The sequence below is a fragment of the Achroia grisella genome, unplaced genomic scaffold (assembly GCF_030625045.1).
Source record: "Achroia grisella isolate CSIRO2021 unplaced genomic scaffold, CSIRO_AGI_Agris_v1 utg452, whole genome shotgun sequence".
Taxonomy (NCBI): domain Eukaryota; kingdom Metazoa; phylum Arthropoda; class Insecta; order Lepidoptera; family Pyralidae; genus Achroia; species Achroia grisella.
In genome coordinates this window covers 1,134,347-1,149,870 of record NW_026712864.1, presented here as the reverse complement: position 1 = coordinate 1,149,870, position 15,524 = coordinate 1,134,347, and the positions used below count along the sequence as shown (strand labels likewise).

Below are 15,524 nucleotides of genomic sequence, written 5' to 3'. Positions count from 1 at the left end.
TTTCTAATTGGCACATCATTATAGCAATGTCTAGAACAATACAAAAAATATATTATTACTAAGTGATGCATGAAATTTTTACCTTTACATGATTATACTATGGTTATTGTACCTATATTTATGTACTTATATAATACTAAAAGATATTTATATAAATAAATAAATTCCTCTAGTATTAATTTACATCTAATTACAAACTAGCAAGAAGATTGAAAGAACAATCCATTTTGGAAATGACGTCCCATAACAAAAAAATATATCGCAATTTAAAATTGTTGTGAGACATCTTTTAAAATTCCTGTTACCGTAAAATATTTTCATAGTATATATTTTATATTATGTACGTATACAAGGAATACTTTAGCGGTAACATTAAAAGATTAGTGCGCACCGTCTCTATAAGGACTAATCTGAAGCAGTCTAGATAAACGCGGTGCTCTTCCCATTTGCATTGTAGGGTTGCTACTTAAAACTTTGTATTTTAAAGAAATATGTTAACACCGAATAGCTATGGTAATCGTAAATATCTGACATGTTATTTTGTGCACTCTAGATTTCCATAGTCTAATCATAATCTCTCATGTGAGCAATTACAACTGTGTAATTTTACTTTAGTCTCTTATATAATTAGCAATTATAGACAGGCGAATTATATAAATACTTATAATTAAATTTAAAATTGATATACCTAATTACGGCCATATTTAGCAACCCTAATAATGCAAGAGTTGTTATTACTTCGTACATGAGTTTCGTTGCCTATAGAATGAGCACAAAGATACAGCGATTCAACTTACCAGACTGTTTTTGATAATATTAATGAATCTCTTATCCTTGCCAATATAATTTTCTGCTAATTTCATAGTTTATGATTTGTAACTCACCATGTGCATTGTGTATAACAGATAAAATAAAATGTCTTACAGATCTGAACAAAAATCTTTCAAACAATTAGGTAGAATAAGTCATGTTACATCTGAACAATAATGTGGGTTATTGAAAAATGCATGTACCTATTTAAGTTCTGTGATTTCATGCATGAGATATCTATGATATATGCTATCTAAAAATATTATAATTTTGTTCAATGATCTAGAAATTTGGACTCATGAAATATTTAATAGGCATTTCGCTAAGAATGTAAATTAACGGAATAGCATTTTCTCATAGCGTTGAACATGTTATTATGATGATACAAACCAGAAGGGTTAACGACACATCTTTCTGGAATAGCTGTATTCTTATGAAGGACAAGATAGTAAGAATTTTAATTTTTAATTACGGACGACAATATCCATTGCTGTAAACCTCAAAAGGTTTACCGCATATGTATATACACATATAAATATACAAAATTTCTATTCGTTGCGAACAATTATATTTTCTGTATTTGATACATGTATTGTTAGATACAATTTGTAGGTAAAAAGGATTAGATGTAGTGCACGACGAGATATAAAACATATATAAAGACCAATGCTAGTAAAAATAAAATTGTAATCTTAGAGTTATTGCACTTCAATAAACAATGAAACAATTACTGTTGTTCTTTGTTATGTAAAATAAGTGTTAACTATATATAGATACTTGACACATCTTAATAGTAATACTGATATAAATGACGCTTTTGCACCAAATATTGTAGATTCAACATATTTAATAAACCAGCTATAATGGATGAAATAAATAAACTTTATTATAATATTATTCATTAATTTATTCGTATAATTGGTACTAATGATGTGAAGGTAAAAAGTAGCTAGTTGTATAAAAAGGAGACACCAACTAATGCTGAAATTCCCAGCACCGTGAGTATGTACATCAAAACCTGTAAAGAAAAATACAAACTCATTAACAATGTATGCATACACATATGTAAATTTTATTAATACTACAATTAACAGATGTTAATTTCAATATCTTTACGTATTATAAAACAGAGTCGCCACCGCTATTCATTCGCTTATAAATTTTAAAGTACGCAACGGAGATTAATGCAGTTTTCAGCAATATATAGTGATAGAGAGAGTCAACAGGAAGGTTTACATTTAATGCATGCGTATTGTAGTACAGAACATGTTGAAATTCAAAGATTTGTAATGTATTCGTGCAGCCGGGAAGGGTCGCTAGTTAATCATATTTAAAGAAAGTGTTTTACTATCGTTTTAAAATATCATCGATTTTGTATATTAATGGTTTCACAATGAAATACTTTGTATTTAAGAAACTACTATTAAGGAGTAAGTAGAAAGAACAGAGAGGTAGGAAATTAACTAACTTTATAAATAAACTCACCTTATCTTGCCACTGTCTGTTTTTCGCACATTCACTGTATGGCATAGTAGTAAATGTGACAGAATTATACAGTGGCACCCAAAAATCAGGCAACAACCAATATAAGAAGTCGTCCATTGTTTTACGGATCCGATAAGAAGGACGAGTCACTAAATCTCGCATCTGAAAATTATTAATATTTTAAGTTTTTTTTAAGAAATATATTTTCAATGTACATAAGTGAAAGTACAGTTTGTTTTTTTTTTAATCGTTTGTTAATGAAATTACATGTTGAGTTTAAAATTCAATAAAAACATAAAAAATATAAATAATATGGTCATTTGATACTTTTTTATGTATTTGCTACAAAGAGTATGTATATAAGATAATTTAACATATTTTTTAAATTAAATATAATTCTCTTTGACTTCATTCTTTGTTAATTTACGGTTATTTTACTAAATCAATAGGGTAGGAAAAATGCGTTACATTATTTACAGTTACATATTGTTGTTCACACTTTTATCCAGTAGTTAATGATACCTAATTACCAAAAGTAAATATGCCAAATTTTATCACCTAATAAGTATAGATAAACAACATTTACTGTTTGGTTTATTTTATAATATAAAAATAAACCAAACAGTAAATGTTCTAATTGCCAACATTAGTTTAGGAATTTCCACTCTGTTATAGGCGAAAATATTCATCCTCTTTAAAAACTAATGTTTTTTTATGTTCGTATAGCTATAGGAAAACTACATTATCAGCTAATAGCATAAACTGTAACAACTCTGGATCTAGCCAGCTAAATAAAAAAATGATCCTCTACAAATCTTTTAAACTTATTTACCGTATCATCAAAACTATATCTTACCTCTATGTAATTATACAATGCCAAATCACATATTTCAAATGTATCTCTCCATCTTGCGTCCGAAAATTCGGACAGAATTTTAACTAGATTGTCATTATTCTTCTGGAAAAGATGGTTGAGTATCGTACAGTCTTCAAATCCAGCGTTCATGCCTTGTCCATAGAAAGGAACTACTGCGTGAGCTGCATCGCCTATGAGGAGAGCCTTATCTTCCACGTGATAGGGTCGACACTGCAATAACAGTTATTTTAATAGTAATAAAAATAAAGAGTAAGTATTTAATTACTATAAATATATAATATCACAATATCACAACTTCATCCGCGTATTGAATCAAAAGTCGTAAAAACACAATAGACTAAAAAAAGGTTCCGTATTATGTAATATTATGTTATCTGTGGTATTACTACACTATACAATTATACAACATATATACTTGTACTGTACGGTATTATGGAATCATATCATAAAAATCAGGACAAAGAAGAAGGATCGTCTAATTTAGAAAATAGACACTTTTCTTGTTATGAAATAATATTAGGTACCGGCACAGACAAGGGACATCATATATCATACAATGAATCAGGATACAATTGGAATATACCTACTTAATAATATTATAAGTGTACCTAATACTTAACTTTATTAAGTAATATATAATAACGAAACGAATGTTATGTATAATACATATATAATATTCTATGTATTCAACATCATTATGATTTTAGCTACAAGAACTCCAGTCTAGGACCTTTCATTACCAGCGGTTATTAGTTCATAGAACTATGGCACAAATTGCCACGTCATTGTCACATTAGGTTGCCGTCAGGTGTATTCATATTTATAATTCACTACTTCTCTTTGTTCCACATTAATCAAGGGTATTTTATTATATGCATTATATGCAGGGTAATATTTACTCAATGATATTAATATCTTATATGTTTTCATTATATTTCTGTCATAAAATATGCTAATATATCTTATACTTATACAATAGATACTTAATCCTCTTAATAATCTTCAACTTACAAAGGAAAATAATAATGTTAATAACAATTAGATTCTATGCAGATAGAAAAACAAAAACAGGATAGGTATAAGCAACTTCTAAAAACCTGAGTACATATATTATTGCGTATTTAATACGTAGATATATGTTGTGTACGTCACCATACGGAAACATTATAAAGCATAATTAATTTCCGTATGGAAAAGTACCAGGTTGTTACAAAACATAATATAGTAAAAATAATATCTCTGAACAGTTTTCACAGCGCCATCTAGTACTAAGCTAGAACTTGTGGTTACTAGACAACTGATATATGTAAATACATAGATTTACATATATACATATATCATATTTCTTTTGTAAATATTCTCTGAACCATATTTTATATTTCTATAAACTATTTTACACAGAATCAGATATTGATATGTATTATATACATATATCAGCTTGTTCAGCTATTTTAAATGTACCTACGTACATATGCATAACATAGCAATATCGACTCATTAAAAACGAAACATTGTGATTTTTTAAAATGCACGTACATTTTACCGTATCGTATCTTCCGGTGCTGATACAAAATTGTAAAAAAAAATATTCTGTTATTTTAATAAAGAGTATACTTTGTTAAAATAACAGAATATTTTTTTCAATAAATCAAATAGAAATAGAAATAAACATCGTATTGTTTAGTATCTCTGCTGTTATACAAGGAAACTGACCTTAACATACACCAAAGGTGATGGTGAACCTCCAAAAAAGTCTTGAATCAACTTCTTTTTACCGATTAAAGTAATAGAATCAGGAAAGTACGTCTCGAAGAAAGCTAGCAGCTTATCCTCTGTATCTATACTTTGAAAACTAGTGAAAGGCATAAATAATGTTACAGTCCACGAACAATCCTGGTTGGGTAGAGCAATCATCATAAAATTGCCTCGTGGCCAAATGTGTAAATAATTTGCAGGCATCTGAAACTAATAAGAGATGTTCAAAGACGTGTAGGAATCATAACTGAAAAACATTTGTCCTACAAAAACTTTAGAAAAAAATTATAGACACCAAAACCATGTAGTTATGTCATTGCCAGATAAGCGATGTAGAATGTATTAATGTATTTAAAACTTGTGGATCGTGGAAATTAATTATAATAGTTAAATAAATAATATAAAAAACCATAGGTCATTTCAACGTAAATAAATAAATTTTTACTTTATATCATACACATTTATATTTACATAAAAATATAGGTACTCGATCATATTTAAATCATTTTATTTAATATTTACCCCTCTGTAATAACTCATATTTGTTGTCTTTTGTTTAAAAAAATATTAATAAAGAACAAATATATATATCACATAAGTATAATATGTATATTTGTTTTTAATTAATATACTGTTTAATAATGTTTACACTAAAATTGATATTCGTTCAGTCATGCGGTTTGAATGTTAATATAACATTTTTAATCAATAATGGCAATGTTTGATTATTGGCACTAATATTGCAATCTGCAAAATTATTATTCTTATTAATAATTCTATAATGACTGTTGATCATCAGGTAAGGCGAGGCTTATGAATGATTGTCACCAACTTTGAAATAATTGTGAAATGAACTACTGATTTAGGTTTTCTCTACAGACTGCCACAATTATTGTTGCCGAAGGCAATATTTTTGATAGTTTTTTTTTATATATGTTTGTATATAAAAAAATATAATATATGTGCGTTCTGTTTTTATATACCGAATGTTTTCTAATGCCATATTCCTTGTCTTTAGGTTTTTGCTCTATTAATTAAATATACTAATTTTACCTCACCTCGGAACGTGCCTCATTTAAAACCAGCCTAATACAGTCCTTCCGTCGCAACTTTGGTAAAAAACAAGTCACTTACCGATCCATTCTCATCAGCGGGTATACACAATTCCAGGTAACCATGTTCTATGTATTTCTGGGTATAATCGAAAAGGGGCTGCTTCATCATACATTTACGAACTGCTGAGAAAGCTCCATCAGCTCCAATGATTAGATCCGCTTTTACAGACACTTTTTCGTTGGTATCCATCCTAACATTAAACAATTCTTTAAATGTGAATTCACAAATTACTTTATTATACTGTAAAATATACATCTCATCCCAACTTAATATTAGTGTAAAGCTAATCTATGATTACCTAACCGTTGAATATCGGATAGTTTTTGTGATTTTTGTCACCATTGTCTTATGAAATGGTATTCAAAAATAGAAAAATAAATGGGTAATATTGGTATGGTAGGTAAAGGTATCTATGACACTAATATTGAACAGCAGGCTGTTCATCAGAGAAGATATTGGAAGCGAAACGAAACGCATGTATCGTGAATTACGAAATTCAGTCTTGTCTGACGAGGAAATATGTCAGTCTAAGATTTCCTAAACAGATGCGGTATGGAAGATAAAATAGTAAAAGAGAAATAAAACATTACTTAATATGATAGAAATTTATACCTAATTACTTACTTCAAAAACGTCATTGTTCCGTTCTGCAAATTAGCTTCAACTAGTTTGTGATTAAAGTATGTCTTCACATTCTCATAATTATCAGACTCTGTAAAATAAAATTTAAAACACTAAATATTTATTGTCGTATAATAGTAAATAAATATGTCATGGTATGTAAATAATAACACATTGATTACCGAAAGAAAACTTTGTACAAAATTGTCTGCAACAAAATAGGTAATTTTTTTTACCTCATTTTCTGCATAGAGCAGCCTACTTTTCAATTTGAACTCGTGTTTTGAAGGGTTTGGTAATTTTAACTATTATTATGACAAGTCACAAGGCCCTGGCATCACGATCACGAGGCAATGACCCCGTTGGTCATAATGTCAGTCCACAGGGGAGAATTTAGTTAGTGATGTGCATTGTACCAGGTCAGATTAACCTCCACTAGGTTAATCTGACATTGTAATAAGTACTATTGTAATAATTTCCTGGTAAAAAGTCACGATGGGCTAACTGACCTGAACTCATATTCATCTTATCATCCTCCACTAGTGCCTCGCCATCGTAAACCATTAGCGCAAGCGGGAGCACCATTTGATTATTATCAATTGAAAAAATACGAGTTACAGAAACAACACCGCATAAGACACGGGCATCACAATGTAATATAATAAGCAGCGGTTACTATTTTACTCCTCGTCAAACTCCAGTTTGTTTGCAGTTCTATTCACTATCTACATTTTAATAATAAAATCATTGCCTACACTATAACGCAAATTACTTACTGGTTAAATATTAGCTTTCACAAGAAATTAACATTCTAAGACAACAACTCATCATATAAAATCATATGAAAAAATATCTAAGATAGTAGTCGGCTTTTGATGCAAAAGCAACGTGATTAAAATGGCAAAGGCAAGAAGACAACAGGAACACTCCTTATTAAATTATTAGTTAGTCGTTAAAAGCTGTTAAAGATAAATACTGACAACGAAAGGTGAGCCAAAAACCTCAAAACGAAACACAACACTCATATTCTAAAGTTTTGTAGTAACCTAACTTTATTGTCAGTAATCGAATTTTTCATCAGGTATTCATTCCGTAACTTACCTTTTAAAAGTGATGCGTTCAAATAATTCCGTCCGACCGAGTAAATACACTAAAAATAAAATAAATTAATTAAGAGGATAAATAACTTTAATCAACTGCATATAGGATAATATAAGGTAATAACCAACTTAAACTTACTATTTAAAAAAAAATTAATAATACTTTTTCTATGCTATTTCTTAACTTTATGTTGTTAAGTTCAGGGATGGTATCAGACCAAATGTAACTGTTTCGGTAACTATAGAATACATTATAATATAATACTTTACATACGATATATAGAATATATAGAATACTTTATAAATTTGTTAACTTTCTTTTAATTTTACTGATTTTATGAAATAGTTTCGCTATTTTTTAATTAGGTTAGGTCTATGTTATCTCAATTAATTTAGTTTAACATTTTATCCAAGTTATTATAATGATTAAAGCTAATAAAAAGGATATAATGTTTTAGTAGTTTGTAATATATTACCTGATTGGTTCTTGCGTCGTAAGGTATGACATACGTGGATCCGTCCAATCTATGAATCCTCCTACCTATCATCGGTATTCCGTGCTCTTTTATAATATGTTGTTCCAATCCCACATCCTTCAAAGCCCTCCTTCCGCGAACTGATAAAGCTAAATTAATAGACCTACCTCTCACTTGAGGTGTCTTTCTTATATCTAAAATTATAAAAAAAAATGAAGCAATGTTATCTGTTCTCTACAACAATAGTAGTCAACACGCAACTATATTTTGAAACAAAAGACATGCAATATTAATTCGATTTTTTATACATAATTCAGTATTTTTGAAACAACGTTACCACAAATGTATTGTCAGGTAATTTTGAATTTTCATTATCGAACGACAAATCGTTATGATAATCGACCTATGACGACCTCAATAAAGTTGAAATTATAGTAATTAGAAATTATTAATTTCTACCCCTCCTGTAAAGAGCCTAGCATATTAATTATGTTATAGACTATTACTTGCATGTTTGATTATTAACAATGATGTGTGAGTTGTCTAGTAATGTACTTTGAATTTTAGAACATGTTTTTACTTCCTACATGAATAGCATGCAATATCTACATTGTTGTATTAAAGTCATTAGAGTCAGTATTATCTTTGAACCATAATGTCTTGATGCATGCAGTCTAATGTATTGAATGAGGTGCTTTATTTTACTAATATTAAAAGCATTAGTGAAACACTGTGGCGCATCCTATCATAAGCACATTTAATCTTCAGGAAGAAGGTATAATAGCAGTCATGAATACAATATACAGAGCACTATATGATGTTGTTAGATGTCAATGGTTTTAGTCATATCTATAAGCTGCGACACCATTTTCAGTATCAGAATTTGAGTACCTACGTAACATTTTTTATACCACAGTAATCAATTAAGTATAAGGCGCATCTGATAGTAAACGATCACCGTAGTCTATGGCTGCCTGAAACACAGGGTGTACTGAGCGCGTTTGCGAAAATCGTAACCTGGGCTAACATTATTAGGTTAATTATGAACGGTCCATGAAAATGACGACCTCTTTGTTGAGACGCTAATCGAACAGCGTTGTCGGCACGGGCCGTCCGGGATAAACCTAATAATGTGAGCACAGGTTAAATTATTGAAAAGTATCACTTTGTTGGTTATCCGTAGTAAGTATTCATGTTTATAATGTTTGATTTATAAACATTCCAATGTAATATTGAAATACACTATTATACTAAGCTAAACGGCAGTTCATTCTAGGAATATACCTTCACGATACTCATAAAGCTGTACGCGATGCCCTCTTCTTGCTAAATATAGAGCTTCAAGAGACCCAACCTGAAAAATTTGAAATTAAATGTTATAAGACCCCGGTATATAAATAAAGTCATATTACTCGTATAATATGAAGAATAATTAGATTACTACATATATATCGAATTACATTATCATTTATTAGGTATTTTTAAGTCGATTATATATTGAAAATTTACTGCAAAGTAAATTTCTGACAAACAGTCCTAAATTTAAAATACTGAAACGATGGTTGGATGGATGGATGGAAATGCTTGTAAATGTTACCACACGGTCGACCTCTGACATATTAATATTTCTGATTGCTACTTCTGATTATCTAAGATTTTATATCATATTCTATATATATAATCAAAAAAGTTTTAAGATTATTTATTATTATGTATCTTTCTTCAGCTCATATGATGCACTCTACTTATTGATTTGTTGATGTTGAACTTCAATCATACTATATATATATAATTAATATACGAGTATATATCTATGTATTTTCCGAGTTATCAATAAGAAAGAAGTCAGAATACTGTCAGTGGTACAAAGTATCAAGATGTTTACTTGATTCTTATTGCTCATAATGAGTACAGTGAGTTCAACATATTTCTAATTAATGATCATGTAAATGTTAATGAAGTTATCAACATAAATTATAGTAAATATATAAAATAATACGTCATACTATACCAATGTCAATGTGTAGATACTATAGTATAGTAATAATAGTATTTCCTTCCTAATATTACAGAGGATTTTGTTTAATACCTCGGCTTCGGTGGTCTAGCGTTTACACGCTGCCGTACACAATCGCGGGTTCTATTCCTCGCACGGCACAAACATCTGTATTCGTGAGTATGATTGTTTGTGAATACGTGAATATGTCTATGTATTTGTATCAGTTATCTATTACCCATAAGACAAGCCTTAGCTAGCTTAACTTGGGTCTAGATGGCGCTGTGTGATTTGTCCTGAGATTATTATTATTATTATACCATTTTGCAGTTGAACAGAACCAGTCGCAATGAAGTATTGACATTCATGTAAGTAACGTTTGGCATAAAGAACATAGAATTTATATTCAGCATAATATTCCTGTTACACGAAGTTGCAATCTATACTGAAAAATAGTCTTTTTTTCTTTTAGTCGACTTCAACTACGTGTCACTTAACTTCACAGTTAACAATGTTCAGCGCGGCGTAGTTACCAGTGCAATATGAAACGCGCGCGCTAGAATAAAAAAAAACTAACCGCTTAGTTGGAGTGTAATTCTAGTTTGTCTGATAGTTGCCTACTCTGATATTTCAGGAACAAAATATATTATTGCTTTTTTCTTAATGCCGAAATAATGACATCCAATATAGACGATTTATAAAATAAAATTTACTCATATATATTTAACATATATGGCTGCATGTCCCCGATCCCTCTCCATTTTAAAGATGCAGTCCGCAATGCCTAATAAAATTGAAAATGATTGAAATCTTGTCCATAGAATAAAGCAACTAATATCTACGTTACACACTAGTCAGATTTGATTTAAACAAGTTTTGTTTTAGACTTACATGTAACTGAATTCTCTATTTTTACCAAACTTATCTTTAGCTCATTCATATGAGTAATTCCAAACATAAAAAAATGAAAAAATGTGTCATTAGAATATAGTAAATTTTCATAATAAAGAATTTTTTTTTTATATCTACTGTAATAGAACATAACGTAAATATTTACAACAAAATATCTTTACAAATATTGCTACCGCACTTGGGTATTGGGAGATGCAAGATCTCGGAATAGAAAGAGAAGGAAAACTAATAAATACCTACTTTGTAATTTGATTGCGTGGACGTACTCCTCTTTTAAGTTTTCTGAATTATCCGTTTTTAACAGCTAGCGTGAATACATACTTCACTTTTTTTTATATTACTTCATGTTTATAAACAAATAAGTTTTGTCTATGTGTTGATTGTCGGTCACGTTCATTCATTTAGTGTAGATTCCATTATGTAATGTAATTGATACTATGGAGGGGTCAAGTCTCATGATTCGCTTCACAGATACTGATAAAACATGCACAATTAGTGAAGTGAACTAACCCTAAAAACTTTAATAATTATATTACTTTTGACTCCGTTTGGGTAATCAAAACTGTGACCCCATTATGTGGCTTCTCATACCACTGGATATCTTCCATGCGATTAGAGCGATTGTTTTGACTTGTGTGTAGACTCATAAAAGATTATATCGGTATTATCTACACACGTGATATTAAATAATGAACTAATTATTGAAATTTCGTTTTTATTGCTCCTTCAGCTAATTCTTCATTAACTAATTGATGGCTTATGTAATAGATCTGGCTAAGTACCTTTATAAGGTTAAAAATACATTATCTTAATAAAGAATTAGTTTACTAAAGGAATACAAATATTAAGTAAATTTTTATACTATGCTATAATATGGAAATTAATTTCTTATCTTCTATGAATCGTCCTTTGTAAATGAGATCTCTGTAGAGTTTGTGTACGTGCACAACATGTTTAAGAATATTTTTTTTTAGGATGTATGTATATTTACTAATGTTATCACAATTTCTATTACTTGTATTATCTTTATAGTATTAGTTTCTGGCCGCAATTACGCGTTAGTACGCGTGACCGTGATTTTCTGAAATTTCACCTGTGCCCTTCTTCAATCCAAATATTACACATATACCAAAGATGATAAATAAGCAAACAAACTATTTACTATCGTTTTTATAACTTGTAACAATTATAAAAAGTGTCTATATTGCATTACATGTATATTTATTTTTATTTATACAAATTTATATTGTATGTAACAAGCTAAATTGTACCATAATTCGTTAGATTTTGATCAAGAGCATGACGTCTCTTGAACGTTGACCGGTGAACATCTAAAACCTTTACAAAACGAAATATATGGTGACGCCCATGTTACCTATACCCTTCGTACAATAGGGCCCTAAGATCTGCCGGTGTCCCTGTACACAATAATTTGACAATTCTAAGTATTAGATGTGTTTCGGTTTGAAGCATCGCATATGCGAAGGCACCTTAGTTAACTCCAGATAGTATGTCCGTGACGCTATTTAAGAATTTTCTAGGTGCATAAAATCATTAGCTGTGCAGACAGTGGAAATATATGAGACCGGAAGCTCCCAAAAATGTAATTTTGCACACACACTTTGACATTGGTATAATTTAGAAATATTTAGATAATTAATTTATAACGACGTTTAATGATAACGATAGGTTTATAAAAAGATGTTTGTTTATTGTATTATATATAAATAAACATCTTTTTAATAACCGATCGTTTTAAAAATCATTGCCATATGCCGCATAAGAAAATACCTAATATACCTAAATTAAATGTAAAAATTGGAGAAAATACAGGTAAATATTTAGTTCTTTAATTAACTCTGCTTATACAGTGGGAATTATGGCGCGAAAATATATTATAAAAAAAAGTACATACCAAACCACCTCCAACCACGGCGATGTCTAACGATTTCTTCGAGTGTCCATTCTGCAAAGCCATCTCTTAGAACTCTTTTTTTAATTATAATTAATAGTATTAGTATAGTAATATTTTAAAATAGTAATTAATGTGAGAGACAGTGTTTATTGTAAATTTATAAACAAACGCAATAAACAATATTATTGCGTGTTGCGCGCTTTATTTATCCGCACGGGCGGATACCTACCCAACTGAACGGTATCGCGACCAACCATCTAATGCGATATAGTACTTTGTTTTATTATGTTATTTATCCAATAATGATGCTGTCTGTAGGTCATACTATCAATTACTATATGAATATTTATACAAAATATAGTACTCCCGTGTCTGTTCTGCCTAACTTATCTATAGGTCTCAAGTTAGGTATTGTTTTATATTTATCAACCAAACAGTCACGAGGTAGACACGACAGACAGATAAACGATACACTTATTAAACTCCTATTGCCATAGATTTCTAATTAAAAATAATAATGCTTGGACTGTTTTAATTAAGCAATAATTGTCTATATCTGAGAACGATGTGACCTAATAGCTTGACCTAGTAGCTTAGTAGAATTCGAATCTGGCCGGCTAGATAAAACTTTCTATCAATTGATATTTTTTGCTTTACTCTCCGGTAAAAGAAAACCCGATAACAAACGAAATTATTCGAACAGAAAATATTTTTAATTCAATGTGTGTGTTACGTTCACCCCAATATCGACGATTGGGAGAGTCAGGCATTTGAGCCTCTACTTAGACTATCCCTATTAGAATTGCAGTGTTGAAGGTATATATATGTACCTATATGTGTAAATAAGTAAATAAGTAGTTCTTTAGAGACTGACAGATGACGATAGCAGGGGGAAGTGGATTGTCAGTAATGTGGACTAATGAACTCAGTACTAGCAATGTACCATGTCAGGTCCACCTCGTTGCGCTTTTGCTGCAAAGCATCGTGCTTATTTTTTGCTGAATCTCTTACCTACACTGGTCCCCAACCAGCAAATAATAATAATATGAGTATACGAGGTCAAATTAGTTATAGTCCATAACTGATTTGACCTAATCCTCATATTATCATTCTTCGCTGATGCCCTGCCAGCTTGAGGGCATCATATCATTATCATCCATTAAAAAAGGTGACGATAGTAGTATAGTACATTACTGCACTAAAGAGTTACAAAAAATCTGTATAATAACGATTCTATGTAAATAAGTTAATCAATTTTGAATCTTCTTGCAATTCATAAATTCAACATCGATTAATTAATTGCGATAGCCTGGTTTCAAAACAGTCAATTTACAATGGCACTGTTAACATTCTCTGCATCGTAAAGTAGCTAATAATAAAAAATCGCATCTAGATTCTATAAAGATATTTGCCAGTCATAGCCTTCATACTTTGTACAAAGTCGTTTGGATGAGTAGTGAGTACATTTATCTCTCCTTAATTGTAATACTTTCGTCACTAACAATCCTTAATTGAAACAGATTAATATTTTGCCAAGGATCGTTAGTAACAATGTTGCATAATTAACCCCCTGTTTCTATAGCAGCCGTTTAATTGATCAAAAAACGGAAAGGGAATTAATGTGCCAAAATGCGCTTTCTTATATGCGATCCCCGTATTTTGTTAAGTTTGTTTTATTTCTTGGCTATGTTTATAAACATAGTTTGCTTTTATTGCCCAACTATCAACATTGCCAGAATCTTTTGATCGTAGAAAATTAAAGTCAACGTCGCGACTGTGATACATGATACAAAGCCGCAGTTTTATATTACCGGTCGGCAGCTTACGGTTCCGTTAACACAAATAGGGTTTCCAAAGGTATTCGAATAGTACGCAATTGATCATAAGCCTGTAAGTTAGGGTTAGGGGTATGTTAATAATGGGGATTATCAGCTGGCAATGTACTCCACATGGTGTGTTGGCCTCAATATGATGTCCCCTAGAAACAGTCATAATGATAACTATACCTGTTAAATTCGCCACTATGATCAAACTGACTTTACTTTGCCCTCATCTTATAATCTTCCACTGATGTCTCACCAGCGATACCTCCTGTATGCCCTGGCATCTAATAGACCTAATAGATATTAATAAACTGTAGTGCGGAAATACTACAACTATATAGTTTCTGATGTATAGTATTGTAAACGTGACACCGCAAATGTTATTACAAGTTCTAGAAATTAAGCACATCAATATGTACCTATATTTAACACTTTCAGTATTTTATTCCTATTAACTTTAAAACAGGTACATTAAAATATTCCAAAAAATGTGTATAGATTATAAATAGTATTTTAATTATTGTAAATGCACAACAACTGAATAATGCGAAATTCGGTACTGAATTATCATTTGTTAATAGAACTACTCAAATGTAATTGGCTGTCTATCCTAATGAGATTCAAATCTATATATATAT

The 15,524-nt window shown here is 30.2% G+C and overlaps 1 protein-coding gene across 1 annotated transcript; it reads right to left on the bottom strand.

Moving 5' to 3' along the window:
- Positions 1-1,724: 1,724 nt before the first annotated feature.
- Positions 1,725-13,147, bottom strand: LOC131845084 (kynurenine 3-monooxygenase). The gene is made up of 10 exons (XM_059194106.1): positions 13,064-13,147; positions 9,525-9,594; positions 8,241-8,434; positions 7,766-7,814; positions 6,668-6,755; positions 6,062-6,233; positions 4,886-5,137; positions 3,152-3,382; positions 2,296-2,457; positions 1,725-1,828 (listed from the first exon to the last, which is right to left on the bottom strand). Exons 1-10 carry the CDS (start codon positions 13,124-13,126, stop codon positions 1,760-1,762), a joined length of 1,350 nt encoding a protein of 449 aa, XP_059050089.1. The 5' UTR covers positions 13,127-13,147; the 3' UTR covers positions 1,725-1,759.
- Between the last annotated feature and the right edge of the window lie 2,377 nt (positions 13,148-15,524).

Coding starts and splice junctions, on each gene's coding strand:
- LOC131845084 (XM_059194106.1), bottom strand. CDS start 13,126: ATGGCTTTGCAGAATGGACACTCGAAGAAATCGTTAGACATCGCCGTG. Junction 9,595..13,063: donor CCGTGGTTGGAGGTGGTTTG/GTATGTACTTTT, acceptor CAAATTTTTCAG/GTTGGGTCTCTTGAAGCTCT. Junction 7,815..8,240: donor ACGACGCAAGAACCAATCAG/GTAATATATTAC, acceptor TTTTATTTTTAG/TGTATTTACTCGGTCGGACG.